This window comes from Schistocerca piceifrons, chromosome 4 (assembly GCF_021461385.2).
Source record: "Schistocerca piceifrons isolate TAMUIC-IGC-003096 chromosome 4, iqSchPice1.1, whole genome shotgun sequence".
Classification (NCBI taxonomy): domain Eukaryota; kingdom Metazoa; phylum Arthropoda; class Insecta; order Orthoptera; family Acrididae; genus Schistocerca; species Schistocerca piceifrons.
Window position 1 is genome coordinate 500,466,555 of NC_060141.1, and position 27,030 is coordinate 500,493,584.

Sequence of the window (27,030 nt, forward strand, 5' to 3'; positions counted from 1 at the left end):
TGTGGGTGCCAGCACTGATCTGCAGAATAATACATCCTTTTTCAGGTTGAACAGAGACACTAAAATTAAACATGTTTCCAGAGCTACCATATGTTCTCATTATCATTGCCTGCAGTGGCAGTTGATTATCACTGTTCCAATAGGTCATCGTTGAGGCCTAACACCATCATCTGCCTCAAATGCAGATTCACAGTAAGAAATAGAGTAGAACATGATGTCAGTGAGTTATTAAAAGACAATTGACAGCACAAGAACTCTGAATTGGGCGCGGTGCATTTTATGAACTGTTAACTCCACCAGACCTACTGCACCCACCTATCTATTTGTTGCTTCTATAATTTCTGGCTGCAGACTGCAGTTTCTAGGGTTCAAATGGTCTTATAAAGACTGGCATGAGAAAAAACTGTTATTTTGTAAACTATGTAAGACTTTGAAAATTGGCTAGGGTGAATTTGCCTGTTCTGAATGATGTGTGAGCTTTTATTAAAATTTATCTTATAAAAATGTTACTGGTAGAAAACAATGGAAAATGCAGGATGGATTGTAACAGTATTATGAAAAGGACAATTGCTCCTCAGCAAATAGCGGAGATGCTGAGGCGCAGATAGGCACAGTACAAAGATAGTCGGAAAGTAAGCTTTCAGCCAACAATGCCTTTGTCAAAAATAGGCAAAACACACACACACACACACACACACACACACACACACACTCACACAGATGCAACTAACACACACATGACCACAATTTCTGGCAGCTGAAGCCAGACTGCGAGCAGCAGCTCATAATGGGAGAGGCAACAGAGTGGTGGAGGGTAAGGAGGAGGCTGGGGTGTGGAGGGGGAGAGATAGCTGGGTAGGTTTGGAGGACAGTAAAGTGCTGCTTGTGGGAGTGAGCAGGGATGAGGTGGAGAGAGGATAGGGCACCTATGTGCAGTCGGGAGGTTAGACAGAGGGATGGGGAGAGAAGGCGGGGTAGTGGAGAAGGCGAGAAGTAAAAAGACTGGGTGTGTTAGTGGAGTAGAGGGTTGCTGGTGCTGGCTCATATCCCTGCAATAGACCTAAATGCAAGGCCTGTCCCATACATCCTCCCACCACCACCTGCTCATGTCCGGTCACAAACATCACCTATCCCATCAAAGGCAGGGCTACCTATTAAACCAGTCATGTGATCTACAAGTTAAGTGACCAAGAAACAGCTGGACCACGCATTGTTGCTGAGCACGCTGCCCAACATAATGTTCTTCATTTCAATGACTGCTTCACAGTCTGTGCCATCTGGATCCTTCCCCTTAACACCAGATTTTCTGAATTGCACAGGTGGAAAACTGGAAACTCTCTCTGCAACCCTCCTGGCCTCAACCTTCAGTAGTCATAGTCCTTACCCATCTAGCCCCTTTCCTGTTCCCATCTGGCTCTATATGGCCCTCTGTTCCACCAGCACACCCAGCCTTTTTACTTTTCTCATTTTCCACAACCCCCCTGTCCCCAGCTCTCCATCTAATCTCCCGACTGCACATAGCTGACCTACCCTCCCTCCACTTCATCCCTGCTTGCTCCCACAAGCAGCAGTTCACCATCTCCCACTCCTCCCCTGCTATCCCTTCGCTTTCCCTGCCCCAGCCTCTTCCTTATCCCCATCACCCAGTTGCCTCTCCACCATGGGCTGTTGCTCATATAGTCTGTCTTCAGCTGCCAGAGACTGTGATCTTTGTGTGAAAGGCCTTGTTGGCCAAAAACTTACTTTCTGGCAGTATTTTTATGTGCCTATCTGCGACTCAGCATCTCCGCTATATGATAAGTAGCAACTGTCCTTTTTGTGATGTTATTACCAGTTAGAAATTTAGAAAAAGATGTGGATGGTATTATGTTTTGTGGTATAATTCATCTTGTTTACAAGTATAAGTGCCATATTGGAAATTGTAGCAAATTATTTGAAATTATTACTTTGCAAGTTAGTTAATTTGTACTGTACATAATATTGTACAGAAAAGGTAAGGTAACAAAAATAAGCGGTGGATGGTCAAATTGGAATGCTTAGCCTTTGGATGGTGTAGGTCATTACATTTGATTCTGCATGTGAGCTCATAAGTTATTTTTTCCACTTACTGAACTTGAGTATTATCGTAATTTAACTATAACTTTTAATTAGCATAATAATGGTATGAATGGAGTATGCGGTGAGAAGAATAAACTGAAAAAATGAATTTAAATGGAATTTTGCCTGGTAATTGATAGTAGATTTTCACATACCTATCACATAGAAATAAATTTGCTGAATGCCATTAACTTGGCTTCATCTGTGTTAGTATAGTACTACCTACTGGTGACATGAAAATTGGTGCTGGCTGAAGCCAAGTTATTTACATTCCACAACTTTATTTCAACATTATTTCATGAGAATGTATGTCATCAACAATGTCTGTCCATCCAGACATGCAAGTAAATATTACATTCTGAGATGGGCAAAAGGCAATTACTTCAACCTCATAGTCTCATTCACACTGGTGCGGGAATTCAGAGTAGCTCTGCGAGCATTTAGTGAGGACTGTAGGAGACTATGTTGTAGGGTTGTAGAGTGTGATGCTGGGTTGGTCTGGGAGGTATGCACGGATAGCCTAATGGTTAAAGTGAACGTTCGTGTAAGTGGGAAATCTGGGTTCAAGCCCAGGTATGGCACAAATTTTCATATGCTATACTTTATCAATAGGTACTACATCTATACCTAACAAAGCTGAAGCCAAGATATTCACATTCAGTAGTAATTTTGAAGTAATTTCATAAAATTGTCTGTTGTCAAAGTGTCTATCCACCTACACAAGCAAGTAAATACCTATCACATGTGTTGGAGTTGCAATAAACTCATGGGGGGAGGGGGGGGGGGGAAGAATAAGAATCTATAATTATTGAGGGCCAATGACATAACAGATGGGGAGTATCCTCTTGCTACGTCTAACATTCTGCTTCTCAGCACTGCTGCTTCTCAATATAAACATTTTTTTTTCTTTTTTTGGAAAGCTTTTATAGAGTCAAGCAACAAAAACCCATTTTGGGGGGGGGGGGGGGGGGTGGAAGGCTGGTGAAGTTTTTGCAAAAGCAAACATCCCAGTGAAAAAGCACTCTAACACTTTTTTAACAGTCAGTTTCAAAGCATTAAGGCTTCATTTTCAAGCACCTAGCATGACAACCATTTAAATTTGTGTGCCTAATCTTTTACAACTAAACAGAATTTTGCCAAAATTAGATGTGAATTTTGAAAGTAATAGATGTGAATTTTTCCAAAAGTAGCTGCTGATTTTCAGGCCCTTAGGAATTAGAAAAGGTATTTACAAAATTACTAATAGCTTCCTTTCAGAGTTCTTGTTGAATGGTAATCTCATGCATATTTGTTATCTATGTAATTCCTACTCCCAAAGTAAATCAATAATGATTTTGTCTGAATTTTTCATATGCAGATGATAAATTAAACTCACTGGTACCATGCTGCGACCATTGCTCATGAAAACAAACTTCTGTATCTTAAACCTATTACTATATGAAGAATACACATTTGAATTAGGATTTCATAAATATTTATTTCGTTCTAGTTTTAATCTAGCTACTGTTTCATGGTTTCATTGTGAAAAGTTACATTCACAACATTTGTACAGAAAAAATGTGGATAAATTATATTAGAAAGACCTCGTCTTGCAAACTCCATTTTTCTATCAAGTTCATTGACATATATCTGTCAGTTCAGAATGTAGAAGAGTGAGATTTGCTGTGTGAGTTAGCTATTCTCTTGTGATTGAAATAATATCTACATATTGCTGATTTTATACTTCCACAGTAACTCAACAGATGATCTCAAAATGTTTTGTGAAGGCTTCTCATGTCATATGAAATTCATACTGTTGTCACAATAATCCACCAGAATGTGTGTGTGTGTGTGTAACAGCATACCCAAGAAATACTTCTCATGTTACTTTTGTTACATTAGATGCGTACAGTGAACTACACCAGATTGCCACTCTGCTGAAGCTGTCTCTTAAAGGACAAAACAGCATGCAGTACTTACTCTGTCTGGAGGTGTACTCATTTCTTTTGTAGAAAAGTAATTAAGACACACTGGTATCAGTGTAAATGTTTATTCTCACCACTGGCAATTTCTGAATGAACTGGCTGTAGTAGAGCATAAGCTGTTTTCCTGTTGTGTGATGCACTGCTGGGCACTTCAGTTTCTGCTTTCCACATTTAGCATATGCAATGCAATTAGCATGGTATCTTGAGTTTCTGTTAAACACCGAACCTTAGTGTCCAAGGCAGGAAAAAAACTACATGCACTTTCCCTTGCTTTTCAATAAGCTTGTATTATTTATTTGTGGAATGTAGACTGCGTGAAGAATGGTACTTTGTCCTACACCTATGTCTAGATAATTTGGAGTATCACATTGACTTGTAATATTGTCTTCTGTGCTGTGGGAGTAAACTAGTGGAAGAAATCAAAATAACAGTGGTGATATGTGACAGCTCATGTGAGTGGTAACCTAAGATTTGCAACTGATGACGAGGGATGAACTATTGAATCAGAGATTTTTTTATATATATATATATATATATATATATATATATATATATATATATATATATATATATAATAATGGAAGGAAACATTCCACGTGGGAAAAATTATATATAAAAACAAAGATGAGGTGACTTACCGAACAAAAGCGCTGGCAGGTCGATAGACACACAAACAAACACAAACACACACACAAAATTCAAGCTTTCGCAACAAACTGTTGCCTCATCAGGAAAGAGGAGGCAACAGTTTGTTGCGAAAGCTTGAATTTTGTGTGTGTGTTTGTGTTTGTTTGTGTGTCTATCGACCTGCCAGCGCTTTTGTTCGGTAAGTCACCTCATCTTTGTTTTTATATATATATATATATATATATATATATTCCCACGTGGAATGTTTCCTTCCATTATATTGATATATATATATATATTCCACGTGGGAAAAATTATACATAAAAACAAAGATGAGGTGACTTACCGAACAAAAGCGCTGGCAGGTCGATAGCCACACAAACAAACACAAACATACACACAAAATTCAAGCTTTCGCAACAAACTGTTGCCTCTTTCCTGATGAGGCAACAGTTTGTTGCGAAAGCTTGAATTTTGTGTGTATGTTTGTGTTTGTTTGTGTGTCTATCGACCTGCCAGCGCTTTTGTTCGGTAAGTCACCTCATCTTTGTTTTTTTTATATATATATATATATATATATATATATATATATATATATATATATATATATATATATATATATATATATTTTTTTTTTTTTTTCAGAATTGTAGGATATGGTTTGTGAAACTGCTGTAGGCTTCTCACATGTAAAAGTAGAAACAAGAAACTGCATACCTACAGACAAAAAAAGAAAAGATAGTCCAATTAATGATTGTATGATGCTTGTTAGAAAACAGGAAAACTGTTAATGCTTGCTGTGTTCAATTCGGACACAATGAAAGCTCAGTTATGAAAGCTCTGTTTAGTAAACCAAAAAGCATTATAGACCATATTTACTCTTTTGTTTATTCCTTTTGCTGACCATGTAATTATTGTCTTTGACTGCCGTTAATAAAAACAACCTCATTAAAAACTTCTTTGAGGACATTGTTAGTTTGCACTGTTTTCGTTTTCTTTGCAATGTAGTCATTATGCAGTAGTTCATTGGTTTTCAAACCTGTTTTCAAGCTTGCTCTATTAAGTTCTTCAATCTGTTGTTGAAATTTATCTGTGCTGGAGACAAACTGTATAACCTAATCTGCAAAATGAAGTTGCTTATATATATGACAATAATATATAATCCTCCTTCATTTTCTCAGTGTAGGTATCTGAAAAATATTTCTTGGGCTGTTGAGAATGGTATTCTTGATACAGTATTTCCTAGCTTGTCCCTTGTGAATTCTGAATTTTTCACTATCCTCATGAAGACAAATAGAAACTGCTGAGTGATATATGTATCATTCAGTCACTGACACAGTTGAATCAGTGCTTTGCCTCTCAAGACTGTTAGTACAGATTGTGTTGACATTAGATGAAGAGCTTTTTTAAAATCTGTGAATTTCATTCAAAGTGATAATTCATACTCATTACTTCATTTTAAACTTTCATTCATGACTTACAAAATCTCCATTGAACTCCATTGTTTTAACCTACTTTTAATGTCAGTTTGTTCCTTTAGGCAAAATCATACAGTTGATGCAAAGAAAAGAAGAAACTTACTCCTTAAAGTGCAATATTTTTCTATTTGGTTGATGATAACTTCTGTAAATATCTGCTAAAACTGTAGTCTTTTATGTCTGAAATGTGACTTTCCTTGTTCCAATTTTGGTAATTTGCTTTACCCTGCAGGTGTACTCCAAACCAACTTACAAGTTCCTTTTGTATCAATTTCCCCCCCTCTCTTAGCTTTAACCATTTTTAATGAAACACTGTCCAGAATCACATCTGGAATGTCAATATTTTCATTACCAGTATCAACAGTGTGTGTTTTCAGTTCATCTTGTGAACTGTAAAAGCATTTAAAGAAATCTTGGAATGCTTGCGCGATTTTATGTCCGTTATTGGTTCTTTTGCCATTTGGTATCCTATTTAATAAAATGGGATGTCTATTCAGCATAAGTTCTGTTTTGATTTCTTCATATTCCCATGGTTTTTATCTGTTTTTTGTTTACCAAATTTTCATCGTATCTTTCTATATGTTCATGAAGCTGTTTATGAGTAGCTACATTTAATCACTGTATTGTACTATGTTCCCTTCATTACTTCTGTGAAAGATTTATTTTTCCTGTAAGAGCTGCTTCCTTTCACTAGACAGTTTCATACTTACTTGCCATTTCTTTCATTCCTCTTTATTTTTTCTTTTTATCTGCAGAAACTTTTGCTCTTTCACAATTAAATTTGTTAAATGACTACACCTTTAGTGAATGTCTGTATAAACTTCTTTTTCATCTTATACTTAATAAAGTTTCATAATCTATGTTTCTGGCTTCCAACCTAATCAGTCTATTTCTTTCTATTTTAATGTCTATTTTTACACCATGTTGTAAGAATCTACAATAACTTGCTTTTTTATAGAAAAATAAATTATTTCTTCTAAAACACAACATTTTGGTGATACCTGTGCTTCAGGCACATCATATTACATACTGTATGTGATATGATGATGTCAGGTGACTTGACACTGACTTTTGATTATTGAGATGCAAACATTTCAGTCATACAGCTCACATTCTGCACACCACCTTAAATGAATACACATATCTCAACCCACGTTATTGATTCTAATTACTTACCGTACAGTTCACTGCATTTCAAACACGGCATTCCAGTTGGCTGGCACAACACTGACAATTACCAAGAGGGCACTGGGATACATATTCATCTGGAAAGGTACGCTGATACCAAAGATGATTTGGCTCAGAAGCTTGACAATACTGTCCCACATCTGAGCTGGGAAATTTGCCCAGAACACAGGTGCCAATGTATTGGTGTGCCCATAGTGTCAGCTGCCTCGTCGCAGCACTAATTGCTGTCAGTGATTTCACAATTAAGACATGTAGCCATGTCATGCTCTCACCGAATTTCTACCTTTGCCACAAGTTGTCTGGTGATTCATCGTTATACAGGCAAATACTGGACCTTTCCCACCACCATCTTCTTGATTAAACCGTTAACTTGACTAACTAGTCTTGTAGACAATGCTGCCATATTCATGATCATTGATGATTCTCAGTATCCAGCACTCCTTCCACAGTTCCTAAAAGTCACTTAGTGGCATCATGTACTATTCCTTCTATATCACTTAATAATGCACGATATTCTAACAATGCCAGGGCTTCCGATTACTGCCCAACCTCATCAATAAGCACTCAAGAAATAGGAGGTAGTGAAACAGGAATTTTCTTTTACGCTCACCAAAAATGGTTCTGAGCACTATGGGACTTAACATCTTAGGTCATCAGTCCCCTAGAACTTAGAACTACTTAAACCTAACTAACCTAAAGACATCACACACGTCCATGCCCGATGCAGGATTCGAACCTGCGACCGTAGCAGTCGCACGGTTTCGGACTGAGCACCTAGAATCGCGTGACCACTGCGGCCGGCTGCTAACCAATGACATATGCCATCTGAATGAAATTGAAACAAAAAATTATTACATTGAAGAAATCCGTTATTGAATTGGAAAAGGTTAATGTTACCACTGAAAGTGTAAAAGGGGTTCCAGTGTTCATTTAATAGACAGAGTCTGCACTATCCAATCAAAAGTATCGGGACACTCCTAGGTAATGCAGAATTGGCCACTAGATGTCACAAGAGGCAGACTCATTAGTATTAAAGGAGGTGGGAGCATTTTATTGTCGGTAACGAAGCACTAACAGCAGAACAGCTCGCTAAGAAGAGCTTGGTGACTTTGAATATGGACTAGTCATTTGACATCACCTGAGTAACAAATCCATGAGGGACACTTTAACCCTTCTAAATCTGCCCATGTCAGCTTTTAGTTATGTGATTGTCAAGTGAAAATGTGCAGGAACAATAATAGATAAACAAAAAATGTGAAGGGTGATTGTAAAAATCAGCAAAAGGAATCACTCATGAGTTCCAGAGTGCTACCAGCAGACCAGCTAGCACCATGACTCTGGAAAGGTAGTTAAAAAGAATGGGATACAGTGTTCAAGCAGCTCCTCATAAGCCACATATTCCTGTAGTTCTTGGTAAGTGACACTTGAGGTGGTATAAGGTGCAGTGCCACTGGACAGTGGGTGACTGGAAGCATGACTTGGAGTAATGAATCTCACTATACCCTTTGGCAAGCCGATGGAAGAGTTTGGGTTTGGTGGATACCTGGAGAATGTTACCTGCCATCATGTGCAGTGCCATCATTGAAGGCAGTGATGTTATTGGTATGGGTGTGTTTTTCATAGTTAGGGTGTGGTCCTCTTATTGCACTTAAGAAAAGTTAATTGCAGAAGTATACGAATACTGTGTACAGAAGATAAACAGTTCCAAGATGATTATTTGTATCAGAGTGACAATGCGTCTTGTCATAAAGCAGCATCTGTGAGACAATGGTTTGTTGACTACAACATTCGTGAAATGGACTGATCTGCCTAGAGTCCAAAACTGAACCCAATGAAAGACCTTCAAGATGAGTTAAATTGTCGAATTCACACCAGACTGTAGCATCCAACATCACTACCTTTTCTGGTTTCAGCTCTTGAGGAAGACATTCAGATACACCATTGAAAGTGTCCCCAGCAGAATTCAAGCTGTCCTCAAGGTGAAGGGTGGACACACACCAAATTAATGTCCATGAATAGGTGTCCCTATAATGTTAATTAGGTACTGTACAATATCAATCTAACAGCAGGTGGACCTCACTCCTCCACATCGTCCCAGAGAAGACCAATTGATTCAGCCCCTAAGGTGATTGCTGCCAACTTAATGCAAGAATAATTCCTAACCTATACCCAGTCCCTCAGGTTGAAGATTATGCTCTCAGCATCCATGGCAAAAACATCTTCTTAACAATGGGCTTGGTATGTGCTTTGTACCAGATACACAGCTCCAGACAATATACCTAAGACAGCTACCTGTACTCCTTCGGCTTGTTTGATTCACGAGGATGCCTTTTGCAGTATACTATGCTGCACAGAGCTTCCAGAACGTTATGGATGAAATCACACATGATCACAACTTCTGCTATTTCTATATTGATGATGATCTGGTGATGTCCAGGTTTGAATCAGAACATATGGACTGGCTCAGCCATGAACCCAGTGAAGTGCGTGTTCAAAACACTGCTTCAGGACAGAGTGGAAGCCATTAATAACTTCCCATGGCCTCTCACAGTTTATGAGTTACTGACAGTTCTCAGGTTTTCAGTACTGCATCATGTACTACCACACAATTCTGGCTGTTCCATTGAATAATTTATAATGTCATCCCTCACTTAATGCCCATATATAACAAAGCAAAATTATTAATTGTATGTACTGTTTCATAGTATAAACAACATTTATATTATTTAGTAAGAGCAGAAGCATTTTATTTGCTTATAAATAGAATTAACCTGGCAAAATCAGTCTCAATGTCCAGGCTGGCTGCTTTGTTACTATATAACCTGTTAAAAGATTTTGTCCACATTTGCATAAAGGAGAAATCTCTGGAACATTATGTTGTTTTTTAACTTTTTCTTCTTTTATTTAGCTGTTCTTGACAAATGTATACGACAACACTTCTCAAATATACATTGTACAACTTCCTTTAATTAGACAAAGAGCAGAGAGCAAACAGAGAGCATCATCTACCAAACTCAACAGCTACTAAACCCATTCTTATCTGCTCCAACTCTAACCCTGTCTGACACTACCCTGATGCATTTGGCACCAAAATTACATTATATAGTATGGGCCCAGATTCCATTACCCTCTAGAACAGTATGTAGTCAAAATTAGAATTAATATGAATGTCTTAATTGAAATTGTTTTTCAGAGTTAATTAATACGTAGTTGTATGAAAACAATTATATACATGAAGATTTATAGGCCCAGTGGTTAATAAAAAATGGTTGCAAATATAAAAAATAATTGCTCCCTGTTATTTTATGAAATCAAATTTATTACCAATAATAAAATTAGAAAAAATATTAATGAAGACAAATTTTGTTTGCATGAAAACTGGAGCATAATAATAATATGTTTACTGTAAATTTGTTTGTAGATCATTTAAGTTGACAATTGTGATTACTAAGATACTGTGAAATGGATCAGTATGAATAATAAAAATATGTTAACAGAAATACAGATTTTTAGCAATCGTATATGTTCAGAGATATCTTCAGATGAGAAATATATAATGTAAATTAGAAAATTAACCTAAGTCTGGCCAAAATGTACACAGAACTGAACATTTTGGTTAGTATACAGTAGTCCCAAGGAGGCAAGGTTCGTTACGAACTTCTTAATAATTTCTACAGCTACATCTACATGATTACTCTGCTATTCACAATAAAGTGCCTGGCAGAGGGTTCAATGAACCACCCTCAAGCTGTCTCTATACCGTTCCACTCTCGAACGGCATGCAGGAAAAATGAGCACTTAAATTTTTCTGCGCAAGCCCTGATTTCTCTTATTTTATCGTGAAGATCATTTCTCCCTGTGTAGGTGGGTGCCAGCAGAATGTTTACGCAATCGGAGGAGAAAACTGGTGATTTAAATTTCATGAGAAGATCCCGTTGCAATGAAAAACGCCTTTGTTTTAATGATTGCCACTCCAATTCACATATCAGTGTGTGCCACTATCTCCCCTATTTCGCGATAAAACAAAACGAGCTGCCCTTCTTTGTACTTTTTCGTTGTCATTCGTCAGTCCCACCTTACTTAAGACATGGAAGATATGTTCAGAGATATCTTCAGATGAGAAATATATAATGTAAATTAGAAAATTAACCAAAGTCTGGCCAAAATTTACACAGAACTGAACATTTTGGTTAACATACAATAGTCCCAAGGATGCAAGGTTCATTACAAACTTCTTAATAGTTTCACTTAAGACATGGAAGAATTTTAGTGAACATCAAAACAGAAACTGGTTTTAACAATGGGAATGCTGCTATCGCAGAGGCCACACTTATAGTGCACCCTGTACTGTAAGCACCTCTCACTTTGATGGTCGATTCAACTGCAGAAGTTGCAGCACTTCGGCAACAGAGAAACCAACAGTGGTGACCCTTGGCATTTTTCATTTAAAAACTGCCTTCCTCACAACATATGAGGTCTGTCCAAAAAATTCTTGAACATTGTAATTCAGCGCAGTGGGTGTGGAGCGAAATGCTGTTGGCATCCCTGCGTATGCCTGTGTTTAATGTGTAACAGCCGGATGTTTCATTGTTGTGTGTCTGTTATTGTTCAGTGCTGTATTGAGTAGAACATTGTGTCTCACAGTTTGCAAATTGTTTGAGGGGCAAGGCATCTGCATTAAATTTTGTGTGAAACTCAAGAAAAACTCTATGGAGATACACTAAAGGATGCAGTAAGCATACGATGATGAGTGCTTAAACCATACTCAGTGTTATAAATGGTTCACACAGTTTAAAAATGACTGGATGAATGTTAAAGATGATCCTCATTCAGGATGTCCTCTGATGTCTATCGACGACGCTCGTGTCAGGAACGTGTATGAAATTCTGTGTGCCAATCGAAGACTGACTGTCGGAGACATTACAGAAGAACGTAACATTTCAGCTGGATCATGTCATGAAATCCTGACACACCATCTTGGAATTCATCATGTTGCCACCAAGTTTGTCCCACAGCTCATGAGTCAAGACCAGAATGACCTTCGCCTCGCAATCTGTGAAGAGCTTTTGGATTGTGCAAATGAGAACAAAATGTTCCTTAAGAGAATCATAACTGGTGATGAGACATGGGTCTACAGTTAAGATGTTGAGACCAAGATTCAGTTTTCACAGTGAGTTGGGAAAGGTTCTCCAAGACCAAAAAGAGCTCATCAGGTAAGTTCAAATGTGAAAGCCATGCTGATAATTTTCTTCGACTTTGAAGTATTAGTTCATCATGAATTCATGGTCCAGACACAAACTGTTTATCAATGGTACTATTGGGATATGTTGCGACACCTGCAAAAAAAAATGAGAGAGTGGCCTAGAATATGGTGAGACAATTCATGACTCTTGCATTACAATAACGCATCCTCACATTCATCCCTGTTGGCGCATGACAATTACACAAAAAATGAAATCATTGTGCTGCCTCATCCTCCATACTCTCTGGAGCTCCCTCCTGTGGACTTTTTTATTTTTTATTTCCATAGTTGAAAGCCCCATTGAAAGGACGAGGATTTGCAACGATAGACAAGATAAAAAAAATAAAAAATGTAAAAAAACAATTCACAGACAGCACTTTTTGCAATACTGCTTTGGGAAGTGGAAACGGCATTGGGAGCAGTGTATCAATTGTGGAGGAGAGTATTTCAAAGAAGACTATGGACAATAAGTAAAAGGTAAGCATAAAAACATTTAGTGACCAAAGTTCTGGAATTTTTTGAACAGACCTCGTGTGACCAGAAGCCACGATTAATGTCAAAAGTCAGCAAAGATGTCGCAGCATCAACCGTGACACTTAGATTATATAGCACTGTTCATGACTCATATCATCCATGTCAGTGAATAACTGAATGTGCTGGCAGACACTCTTTCCCCCGTCGCTACATGATTTGTCTGACCTGAGAGTATGGAATGTGATTAGGCTGGTTAATTGAGCTTTTGTGTAGTTAGAAATTGACAAAGACTGTGGAACTTGTGTGCATCAATTGTGGCCTGTCACCATAAGATCACTCATCTTTTTACTGCAACTCTCCACAATGGAAACTGTTGCCATCACCTTTCTTTGCTGCCAGGTCACCCATTTTAGAGTGCCTATCAGTATTGCCACTGACCAAGGTAGGTAGGAGACACATCTATTCAAATTACTTTGTTTTGTTAAGCATGAAGCATATTCTAACTGCAGTGTGTCAGCCAGTAACAAATGGCTTTGTTGCATGTTTACACCACCAGTTACAAATGTATCTAAGGTACTATGAATTGCTATGTTGGACAGAAACACTACCTGTTGTCCTGCTGGGTCTCTGCAGTACCATCAAGGAAAATATTAAAAGTACTGCAACAGAACTGGTCTATAGTCAACTAATCAGGTTACACAGTGAATTGTTCAGCAATATGCCTAATGACCTTGGTGAGGTGTCAGGCTTTGTTCAACAATTATGTCTAAACATTTTCCAACTTTAGTCAGTCTGCCGAGAGAGCATCACACTCTGCCCCGTTTTATTTTCACTGACCTTTGGACATGTAAACAAATCTTTGTGAGATGTGATGCTCTGCACAAGCCTCTGCAGCCACCATATGATGAACCGCATACAGTTATTAGCAAAATCGACAAGTCACTTACGGTCAGTGATAGTGGGACCCCATCAGTGACCTTAACTGAATCTTTGCGTCTCTGATGCTGGTAACTGAAAAACAAGACAAGGCACAGTGGATACAAGACATGACACAGTGGACTTCAGACACACAGCAGATGATTCCATGACAAAGAGGGTGGAGGGCATGCTAGCTCAATGTATATCTCTGAATGCAATTTATTTTTAGTGTCATTAAGTTAATTATTAGCTGTGTTCCTCGATTGGTTCAGCATTGTTTGTGTTTTCATGAATGTTCTGTTAATGTTGTTTCAAATAAAGTATTTATACCAAAACTGTTTATGATTTTTTTAACATCATGCAGCCCTGTCAGCAACTGTGGTAATTAAACATATAACACATCAGCAAGCCCCACTGTGCGGCCTACCGACCTTGTCCGTGCAGTGGGACCTGCTGTTTTTCTTCAGCTAAGTAATGTAGATTTATGACTGGGTACTATGGTGCTATATTTTTATGCTTGACATGACCAAACTTTGGCATGCAATAGTTTAGTGCCAATAGCTTCTGCAGAAGGCCAAATTATTTTGGCTGAAACCTAGGTAAAGACTGGTTTCTATTTGCAACTGAGGCTGACGTGTTATATGTTTAAAACTGTTTATGTCAATTTTGTCTTGTGTAATTTCAGTTTCTTTTAAAATAGAGTTAACTTAATATTTAATTCCATTTAGACCTTCCCAAGTCCACTTTTTATTTGATTTTACGTGGGAATTCTACTGGTGCATGACCTTTGTCAAATTCACTATCATATTTTCAGTTATATTGTTATCACTACTTACTCATTGTGGCACCACCTCCGTTTTTATGTATATTTTACACATGTGATACAGGTTTTTTTTTATTATTTTATTTTATTTTTACACTCCGATACTGGAATAGCTTTTCAGCAGCTTTGCTTCTGTAATGATCCATAAATAAAGAGATAATAAATTTAAAGTTTACATTGATATTTAAGCTATATAGTATTACTACAAAATTTACTATGTTTTGATTTCTGAAGGTTAATGGTCACCGTCTGCTTGGGATGAATCATATTGAAGTTGTTACCATATTGAAAGATCTTCCCATGAACGTGCGTATGGTTTGTGCTCGAAGACCAGGCGAAACAACACCTTACCGTCTGATAGATACTTCTCAGGACAGAGCGGCATTTGCAGCCAGGGTATGTACTGTACAGAAATAGAAGTATTCTAGTAAGAATGAATATGATTAAAGGCACTGAGTTTCAAAAAACTTAAATTGTGGAAAAATGCACATCAGCTACTTTTGAGAGTACAACTGTTCTTTATTATTCAAAATTATTCAAAAAATATGTAATCAGTTTCTTCATCCATGCACATTCTCATTCTCTCTCTCTACCGATCACCAAATATTATGAACTATCACCACAGATGTAAAAGTAACTTCAGTCGCACCCCTGGGAAGTGTGTTGAGACCCTTGGTGTTCAGGTTCTATATTAATGACAACGCAAACACTCTTCTTGGAGACAGTGCAATTAACCGTAATGAAGTAGTGTCAGAAAAAAGCAGCATAAACATCCAGTCATATCAAATTAGTTTGAAGACTGGCAATTTGCTTCAAATTTTTACAAATGCAAAATTGTTCTCTTCACAAAATGCAGAAAAATAATATACCATGACTGCAACAGCAGTGAATCAAAATGTATACAAATATCTAGATGTTGTGATCTCGTCAGTCATGTGACCGCACCGCCACCTGAGAGATCGATCCGCCGGATGTGATTCTCTCGATAAACGGAACAGAAGAACAGCTGTGTTAGCCAAAGAGTACACTGCCAGTCGCAATACTTACGCTCGCCGCGAGGCCACTTCATCTGCAGCAGGAGAGTAGTGCAGTTGTGTCAGTCTACAGATCGTAGCCGCTCACAGTGGTCAGCCAGCGCCAATGTTAGTCATCGTCTGCAGCTCAGTCATTGCTGTCATCAAGTCTTTGTAGCTCCATTCCAAGTTAGTCTTCAAATTCACCGGATTCGACATTCAAGATTACGAGAGATTAATCGTCACTGCAAGATTTGTGGCTTGTAAATTATGTCATTCTACAGACACTTTGTTTAGTCAAGTCTTCTATAATTGTCAACCAACTGATCATGGACTACAGCAAAGTTAAGAAATAAATTCTTTCTTATTTTGTACTCCTGCTAATTAATTGTATTTTCCTGTTGTAGCTACCAAGCAGTCTTGGCATAATAGAACTCACGTTTCCACCTCCTTGGCTACATCATATTTGCCACCTCATGTTGGTGGACTCGATTATGGTGGAAGATTGAGAGCCATCAAGTGTAACCATTTCTAGGGTATTTGATGGAATAGCCACTAACCCAGTTGTAGGATTCTGGGAAAAGACAGTCACTCTACAAAAGGGACTGCTTAGATGACACTAATGTGCCCCATCCTGATATAGTACTTAAATATTTGTGACCCATACTAATTAGGACTTACAGGGGGTATTTAATGTATGTAAGGATGAACAGAAATAAAAGCAACTGCTTTCATTAACTCATGGAAGAACATCACAGAAATACTGCAAATTCTGAACTAATGGATAGTTAAAGATAGAAGCCAATTGGCTCACAAAAATTTACCTCAAAGTTTCAGTAACCAGTTCTTGCCATGTCGTAGTGGACAATATGGTGAATTTCCTGATGTTGTCAAATTACGACAGTGACTTTGTATTTTTCTAATGTGACTATGCTATTTTTTCTGTGGCATTTGAAAGAAATTTCTAAGAGAACTTCAGTGACTTAACATGTATGGGACTTGATCAAATAATATCCCTGCCCTTCCATAAGTATAAGAGGTTCCCTAAATGTCTGTCCTATGATATCCAATGTAAGCACTCACATGATTCACACCAAGTGCTCAAAATGTTGACCCTGAACATTGCTACATACTATAAAGTGATTCTGGAGAAACAAAACTGCATGTTGAATTTCATCTGGAGTCAATAGCAGCACAGGTCCGTTGTTATCAGGCATTTCAGGCCTGGCCTTCAGGAATCGATGTTTCCTAAGAGACCCCTTTATTAAAATTTTTGCACAAGATAACAGTATAGAAGTGTTAAGTTCGGTGAATGTGCAGACACTTTATGTTTCTTGAATTACCATACTAGTGCTCTCCAAATGTCATCTTAAGAGGGTCTGCCAATACATGTGCTGAATGGGAGGTACATCAATCATGTTGGTACCACACTGACTGCCTTACGTCCTTCAATAAATACAGTAGCAGTATATCTCAAGAACTCATGATACTTGAGTGTATTTGGATTCCCATCAATAAACCAGAGACAATGATGTGGGTCTTGAAAAACACACACAAAACCTTGAGGAACCAAGAGCGTTGTTTGAGTGAGTGTGCAGTTTCAACTGGCAATTAGTACTTGCTGCAAAGATTGACTTGTCCATGTTTGTAAATGATGCTTCTTCCTTAAACAAAATTGTGCATAGACAGCCACATAACTTGACACTTTTTGTAAATAACATTTGGTTTGGAAAACATTGCCATGAAGCTGCAGATGCAGCGAAATGTGAAGAGGGTTTTTGCAATGGAATTTCTGTCAGCAGTTGCTCTTCTTTTTCCTTGATGTATTTTGTCTTTCACACTTCAAGTTTATAGAACTTTTTTATTATGTTTTAAAAGACAGATTATGAGTGCTTGGCATGATCTGGATATTCTTCAGCTTACAGCTACAACATTGCTGTAGTAGTTTGGCAACATTCACCATAAACAATTTATAATAGGGGAGACAGTGGCTTGCAGCATTGTTGTTCTGATACTATATGATCAGCCTTTTTATTTACATCTACATCGATACTCCGCAAGCCACCTGACGGTGTGTGGCGGAGGGTACTTTCAGTACTTTTATCGGTTCTCCCTTCTATTCCAGTTCCGTATTGTTTATGGAAAGAAAGATTGTCGTTATGCCTCTTTGTGGGCTCTAATCTCTCTGATTTTATCCTCATGGTCTCTTCGTGAGATATACATAGGAGGGAGCAATGTACTGCTTGACTCCTCAGTGTTCTCAAAACTTCAACAAAAGCCCGTACCGAGCTACTGAGCGTCTCTCTTGCAGAGTCTTCCACTGGTGTTTATCTCTCATCTCCGTAACGCTTTCGCAATTACTAAATGATCCTGTAACAAAGCATGTTGCTCTCTGTTGGATCTTCTCTCTCTCTTCTATCAACCCTATCTGGTACGGATCCCACACCAGTGAGCAGTATTCAAGCAGTGGGCGAACAAGTGTACTGTAACCTACTTCCTTTGTTTTCAGATTGCATTTCCTTAGGATTCTTCCAATGAATCTCAGTCTGGCATCTGCTTTACTGGTGATTAATTTTATATGGTCATTCCATTTTAAATCACTCCTAATGTCTACTCCCAGATAATTTATGGAATTAACTGCTTCCAGTTGCTGACCTGCTATATTGTAGCTAAATGATAAAGGATCTCTTTCTATGTATTCGCAGCACATTACACTTGTCTACATTGAGATTCAATTGCCATTCCCTGCACCATGTGTCAATTCGTTGCAGATCCTCCTGCATTTCAGTACAATTTTCCATTGTTACAACCTCTCGATATACTACAGCATCATCCGCAAAAAGCCTCAGTGAACTTCCGATGTTATCCACAAGGTCATTTATGTACACTACTGGCCATTAAAATTGCTACACCATGAAGATGACATGCTACAGATGTGAAATTTAACTGACAGGAAGAAGATGCTGTGATATGCAAATGATTAGCTTTTCAGAGCATTCACACAAGGTTGGCACCGGTGGCAACAACTACAACTAGCTGAAATGAGGAAAGTTTCCAACCGATTTCTCATACACAAACAGCAGTTGACCGGCGTTGCCTGTTGAAAGGTGGTTGTGATGCCTCGTGTAAAGAGGAGAAATGCGTACCATCAGGTTTCCGACTTTGATAAAGGTCACACTGTAGCCTATCGTGATTGCGGTTTATTGTATCACGACATTGCTGCTCGCGTTGGTCGAGATCCAATGACTGTTAGCAGAATATGGAATCGGTGGGTTCAGAGGGGTAATACGGAATGTTGTGCTGGATCCCAACGGCCTCGTATCACTAGCAGTGGAGATGACAGGCATCTTATCTGCATGGCTGTAACGGATCGTGCAGCCACGTCTCGATCCCTGAGTCAACAGATGGGGACGTTTGCAAGACAACAACCATCTGCACAAACAGTTTGACGACGTTTGCAGCAGCATGGACTATCAGCTCTGAGACTGTGGCTGCAGTTTCCCTTGACGCTGCATCACAGACAGGAGCACCTGCGATGGTGTACTCAATGACAAACCTGGGTGCACAAATGGCAAAACATCATTTTTTCGGATGGATCCAGGTTCTCTTTACAGCATCATGATGGTCACATATGTGCTTGGCAACATCGTGGTGAATGCACATTGGAAGCATGTATTCGTCATCGCCATACTGTCATATCACCAGGCGTGACGGTATGGGGTGCCATTGGTTACACGTCTCGGTCACCTCTTGTTCACATTGACGGCAATTTGAACAGTGGGCGTTACATTCCAGGTGTGTTACGACCCGTGGCTCTACCCTTCATTCGATCCCTGCGAAACCCTACATTTCAGCAGGATAATACGCGACCACATGTTGCAGGTCATGTACAGGCCTTTCTGGATACAGAAAATGTTCGACTGCTTCCCTGGCCAGCACATTCTCCAGATCTCTTATCAGTTGAAAACGTCTGGTCAATGGTGGCTGAGCAACTCGCTTGTCACAATACACCAGTCACTACTCTTGATGAACTTGTGGTATTGTGTTGACGCTGCATGGCAACTGTACCTGTACACGCATCCAAGCTCTGTTTGACTCAATGCCCAGGCATATCAAGGCTATTATTACGGCCAGAGGTGGTTGTTGTGGGTACTGATTTCTCAGGATCTATGCACTCAAAATGCGTGAAAATGTAATCAATGTCAGTTCTAGTATAATATATTTGTCCAATGAATACCCGTTTATCATCTGCATTTCTTCTTGGTGTAGCAATTTTAATGGCCAGTAGTGTATATTGTGAATAGCAACAGTCCTACAACACTCCCCTGCGGCACTCCTGAAATCACTCTTACTTCGGAAGACTTCTCTCCATTGAGGATGACATGCTGCGTTCTGTCATCTAGGAACTCTTCAATCCAATCACACAGTTGGTCTGATAGTCCATATGCTCTTACTTTGTTCATTAAACGACTGTGGGGAACTGTATCAAATGCCTTGTGGAATTCAAGAAACGCAGCATCTACCTGGGAACCTGTGTCTCTGGCCCTCTTGAGTCTCGTGTACGAATAGTGCGAGCTGGGCTTCACACACTCATCTGTTTCGAAACCCATGCTGATTCCTACAGAGTAGATTTCTAGTCTCCAGAAAAGTCATTATTCTCAAACATAATACGTGTTCCAAAATTCTACAACTGATCGACATTAGAGATATAGTTCTGCACATCTGTTTGACGTCCCTTCATGAAAATGGGGATGACCTGTGCCCTTTTCCAATTCTTTGGAATGCTACACTACACCGCTGCAGGAAGGGGGGGCCAAGTTCCTTCGCGTACTCTGTGTAAAATCGAACTGGTATCCCATCAAGTGCAGCGGCCTTTCCTCTTTTGAGTGATTTTAATTGTTTTTCTGTCTCTCTGTCATGTATTTTGATATCTACCATTTTGTCATCTGTGCGACAATCTAGAGAAGGAACTACAGTGCTTGAGGCAAAACTTTTGTGTTGAGCGGTCAAGTACTCTGAAATCTGCTTTTTGTCACTTTCGCTAAACAGAAAAATCTTCCTACCTGTTTTAATATTTCTATTTATGGTTGAAATCATCGGTGCAGTAATCGCTTTATGATCGCTGATTCCCTGTTCTGCATTAACTGTTTCAAATGGTTTGGGTCCGTTTGTCACCAGAGGGTCTAATATGTTATCGCCTTGAGTCGGTTCTCTGTTTAACTGCTCAAGGTAGTTTTCAGATAATGCACTTAAAAAATTTCACTGGATTCTTTGTCCCTGCCACCTGTTGTAAACGTTTGAGTCTCCCAGTCTATATCTGGCAAATTAAAATCTCCACCCAGAACTATAATATGGTCAGGAAATCTCCTCGAAATATTTTCCAAATTTTCCTTCAGGTGCTCTGCCACAACAGCTGGTGAGCCAGGGGACCTATAGAGACATCCAATTACCATGTTTGAGCCTGCTTTAACTGTGACTTTCACCCAAAGTATTTCACATTTCGGATCTCCATCAATTTCCTTCGATACAATTGCACTTTTTATCGCTATAAACATGCCTCCCCCTTCACTGTCCAGCCTGTCTCTGCAGTAAACATCCCAATCTAAGTTTAGAATTTCATTTCTGTTTACATGTGGTTTCAGCCAACTTTCTGTCCCTAGTACTATGTGGGCATTGTGACCGTTTATTGATGAGAGCAGTTCTGAGACCTTTCTATAGACGCTCCTGCAGTTTACTAATTATGAGTTATGTAATTGAAGTTCTCTTAGTAGCTTCTTTCAAATGCTACAGAAAAAAGTATATAGTTCCATTAGGGGGTAAAAAGTCAATGTCGTAATTTGGCGACTATAAACAGCGACTATAAACAACGAAAATTGCTTGTGAACATCAGGAACTCGCCTAATTGTCTGCTGTAGTTTCACAAAAACTACACCTTGATATATTTATTCATTCTTAATATATCTGGAATGGCCTGTCTGAGCTGCTTCACCGCAAAAGAAAGTAATGCCTGAGAAAGCGAAATATTGGCACAAGTCTCAATCAGCTTACAGTACACAATAAGGGGTATTATCACTAACTGATAAAAGGCCATACTTTCCAAGTTTCAGGGGTTATGATTTAACTGGGAATTGCATATGAGAGAATAACTACTCAATTATAATATTATGTATGTGTGCTCACTGATGAAAGAAAGTTATTTTTCTAATTTTTTGTTTATTTGAACTTTTATTTCTTAGCCATGTCCCCGTTTCAATTTCTCTTGGTATCTCCTTGAGCTTCTTGTGATTGTATCTAGTTTTTTTGGTTTACATAGTGAAAGTGCCAATTCCAAACCCTCATCTCTTCATGATTATTACACTTGTTCTTTTGCCATAGTGGAGTTAAAGTCCTTGTTTGGCCATCTAGGTTTAGATTTTCCACAATGTCTCTGAATCAGTTAAGGTGACTGCTTGAATGGTTTTCTTGAAACAATACGCAGCAGATTTCATATCAGAGATTTTGTTCATTTTTAATGACCTAATCATCAATGGGACATTAAAGCTTAACCTTACTTCAGTCATTGTGACCTAAAATATATTACCAACATCTACTCTATGACAAACTGTTGTCAAGGTAAACCTGTTTGGTAATATCTATAGTCAAGCTACTGTTTATAATACATTTTCATTCAAGTGACAAGTTATAATAAATTCAATTTTTGTGCATGAGTTGTTCTAAAACATTTTGCAGAAGATAAAAATATTGTGTGATGTTTGTTAAAACATCTTCTGTCTATCTCTCTCTCAATTCAACCTTATAAACAATCATATTCAAGGTTGAGCTCAACAGATCTATGCGTTAAGAAATAGTGACCATCATCACAAATTCGCCTATTAACAGATAGTATATTGGAAGGATGAATCCACAAGTGGTTTGAATAATGAGAAGGAACTCTACCTTACTTAAAGTACTGGATTACTCTTATAGTTATGAAATATATCACAATAATACTTGCAGTATATCTTACAAAAAACTTCACTGTGAAAACTGGTTTCATTCTATTGTACATAACATCATCATTCACAGCACCAAGTGGATTCTGGGTTTTGGAATGCCACAAGTGACTTCTGTGAATGCTATAGATTCCATTGTGGGTGACCATTCTTTAATCACTGAAAATTTTCACTACAATCATTTGACAATCAATTTTGAACATGGTGTCAGGATCGTAAGAACTAGTCATAATTCCTTTTATGCAAATTTTTCAAATGTGAGGTGAAATGGGTGCTGTCATTCACCATTCATTGTTTGGAATAAACATGTTTGTGCAACTCTGGGATACATAGCAACTGAACGTGAACTTGTAGGTGACAGATCTTGTCAGTACTTGTTTTCATTCTTCATCAACACAATTAGTGCAGCAATCTAATTAGAATTTAATGTCTACGCATCTTTGTAAATCTATTTCTTAGGCAACAGGCTACTACCAGACATAGTACATTAACATTAGCCAAAATTAAAAAAAAAAAGTGTTGAAATAGGCGTCGTAAGATATTTGTGATTTGAACACAAACAATAAAGAAATAGTAGTTTGCCAACCGCTACAATCAGATGATCTCAGCAATGTCTTGTTCACAATGACCAGTACTGCCTCTTCCAAGGAAACATCATGACCGGGACCTCATATTTTAAGGAGAAAAAAAGCATTTTTGCAAAATGTCAGCTCCAACAGTCAACTGCACATGAAAAGTTTGGCCATAATCTCCGAAATGTACACCTTTTAAACATTCACATACATTGGTCATCACTCAAAAGCCCCCTACCTGCTCGCCCTTGCCAGTACATTCACAAGACCATAAATATGTGCTATTAGAATTATGGCTCAAATTTTTGCACACAGTCAATTGCTGGGGATCATATCTTGCTAACGAGCGTTTTTCTCCATAAAATATGTGGTCAAGTCAGTGATGTTTCCTTGAGAGAGAGAGAGAGAGAGAGAGAGAGAGAGTTTTTTTGTGTACCACAACAACAATGAATAAACGAGCATAAGACAGGCACACACATTCAGGAGTGAAAGCCACAGCAGGTAGATTTTAAAACAAGAACTTTCTTGATCTGGTGAGAGAGAGAGTGATGAACTGTAGAGAAAATAAACTAAGATAATCAGATTTTTGATGAGATCAAACACAAAAGAGAGAAGTAGGTTCACAAATTACATCAATTAGGAATTACTAGAGTAATTAGGAAACAGCTAGGCAAGTTATCTAGATGATTTCCTTACCCACATCTCTTTTCTGAAATTAAGAAAAGTATATATTCTCTCAAAAATAGAAGCTCAAATGGATTTGATGGTATTTCCAACAGAGTACTAAGGATTTTTTCCCATATACTAAGCCCTGTCTTACCTGAAATGTGTAATGCATCACTTACTCAAAGCATTTTTGCAGAGAGATTGAAATATGCCATTATTAAACCCCACTATAAGAAAGATGATAGGAGAAATGCCAATAACCACCAACCTGTTTCTCTGCAGACATCATTTTCGTAAATTTTTGAGCAGGTGAAGTATTCTGGTTAGTATCCCACCTGAGCAACAATATTATCCTAAGTAAACCACAGTTTGGATTTCAGGGGAGTTGCTCTGCCGAGCCACCATTTACACATTCACTCACCAAATTGTGCAAGCATTAAACAACAAAATAGAACCACTTGGTATTTTCTGTAACATATCAAATGCAATTGACTGTCTGAATTGCAATATCCTCCTAGATAAACTAAAGTTTTATGAAGTTGATGGTATAGCCAACAAATGTATAATGTCGTATCTAACCTAAAGAACGCAGTAAGTTGTACTTAATAATTTAACCAATGTTAATGAGGGAGATTCTTCTGACTGGGGAGAAATCACTTATGGGGTTACCAAAGGCTCAATCTTAGGTCTACCATTGTTCCTCATATATGTAAATGATCTCCCATCTAATATATAAGAAGTAGAATTAGTTCTTTTTGGTGATAACACCAGTAGTCAGATGGTACAAATCTTCTTAACAGTGTAATTGACTGGTTTTCTGTGAATGGTCTCCTTCTCAATTTTAAAAAGACACAGTACATTCAGTTCTGCACATCTAGAGGTACTAAGCCAGTGATAAGTGTAGTACACAGTGAGGAAATAAGAAATAGGATGTGAACTTCAAAAATTTTAAGTGTACATGTTGATGAGAATTTAAACTGGAAAAGCACATTTTGTAACTCCTAAAACAACTTAGTTCAGCCACATTTGCACTTAGAATAATTGAAAGTCTTGGGGAGAGACCAATCAGTAGGATGCAATATTTTGCATATTTTCTTTCAGTTATGACATACAGATTAATGTTGTGGGGTAACTCATTTTTAAGAAAGAAACACTTCATTGCCCAAAAACCGGCTGCAAGAATAATATGTGGTGCTCATCCACGATCATCTGGTAAACATCTGTTTAAGGAGTCAAGCATTTTGACTATTCGTTCACATTATATTTATTTCCTTGTGAAATTTGTTGTAAATAACCCACTGCAGTTCAAAAAGAACAGTGATGTACATAGTCACATTATCAGAAGAAGAAATGATATTCATTACTCCACATTAAGGTTGTCTTTAGCACAATGCTGCAACTAAAATTTTTGATCACTTACCCAGTAATATAAAATATCTGACAGATAGCATCGTAAAATTTGAAAACAAACTGAAGAAGGTTTGGCAGCTCCTTCTGTTCTGTAGGAGAATTTCTGTTATTGTAATGTGTAAAAGAGAGTGGATATGAATTACTAACTCACATCTGTTGATTAAACAAAACTAAAAAAAAAAGGACTTGTAGCCATATTTTCAAATTAATTGACAATGTGAATGTAAAATGACTCATTACGTATCATTACAATTTATCATCCAATTATCCCCAAGATATGAAAGTAACTAACTGACTAACTAATCTTTTGCTAGACAAAGGAAAGCATATTTATAATTGTTTGTGCCTGCCTGCCACTTTGCAAGTAGAATTTTTTAATATATATTGCATTCCATGTGGTTATATTTGATCTACTCAGGCTAGAAGTACAGATTATTTGCAACTATAGAAAATGTATCATAATTGTTCTCTGTTGTATTTCACAGAACATTCTGGGAGGCAGCCTCCAGAACCTTATTCCAGCTACCGATAGGCTTGTGAAGGCTAAATCAGATGGTTCTCTAGCATCAACAACTACTACAGCGACTGCTACTGATGCAAGTTTCTCCAAAATGAAATCACGGTCCCTGGAGCCGTTAACAGGCCTTGCAATGTGGAGTTCAGAGCCACAGATTATAGAACTAGTGAAAGGCGATCGTGGTCTGGGATTCTCCATCCTTGACTACCAGGTGAGCGGTGGGGATGAAGCAATACAGTCTTCACCCTTGACAAAGCAGCCATTTTCCTATCACATTTATATATAACATTAATTTCCCATGCAATTAAGAGTTTTTGAGTACCAGAAAGGAATCATTTCTACTTCATGAATAAAGCTCTGTACTTGTAACATGCAGTTTTGCTATGAAGAATGTACAAATTTCATTTTTTAATATAACTCTATATGAATTTGGTTTGTATTGTTTCCAGTCTATCATACTGCCATTAGCACGGGGGAAATTTAAAATGTGTTAGAAAATCCACATAGTATTTAGCCACTTTCAACATTACAAAAGAAGTAATCAGCAGCTGAGAAAGATTCACAGGATTCTATATGTGTGTGTGTGTGTGTGTGTGTGTGTGTGTGTGTGTGTGAGAGAGAGAGAGAGAGAGAGAGAGAGAGAGAGAGAGAGAGAGAGAGAGAGGAGGGAGGTAGAGGGGATGCATGCCTATTATTTGTTGTTTTAACTGACATTGCTGTGTAACTTTGAACTAAATGTGTGACTATTATTTAAGTTGTGGTTTTATAGTGATGTTTTTGGCATGCAGTTGTGATATTTAGTTTTTGACTCTACTTATTAGACTCATTTTATGATGTAATGCAGTCAGTTATGGAAAGGGGTACTTAGACTGAATACGAAGATTCTTGTAGAGAATCAAAATACATATTTCTTTTATGTAAAGTATTTCTTTATATTGTGAGTTCACAGGTAGGTGTTAACTGTCAAGCACTCAAATTCAAACTTGTAAAACTGTATTTTTCCTCAAATAAGCTTATACTTTGTGATTTGGTGTATGTCTGTTGTGTTA

The 27,030-nt window shown here is 38.0% G+C and overlaps 1 protein-coding gene across 3 annotated transcripts in view; it reads left to right on the top strand.

Annotated features, from left to right (window-relative positions):
* The window catches only part of LOC124795501 (patj homolog), a 489,093-nt gene that overhangs the window by 454,165 nt on the left and 7,898 nt on the right, over window positions 1-27,030 (top strand). For all 3 annotated transcript variants that reach the window (XM_047259561.1, XM_047259560.1, XM_047259562.1), the window contains 2 exons: window positions 15,046-15,207; window positions 25,950-26,192. In XM_047259561.1, coding sequence (XP_047115517.1) covers window positions 15,046-15,207; window positions 25,950-26,192 — 405 coding nt within the window. The remainder of the gene's footprint in view (window positions 1-15,045; window positions 15,208-25,949; window positions 26,193-27,030) is intronic.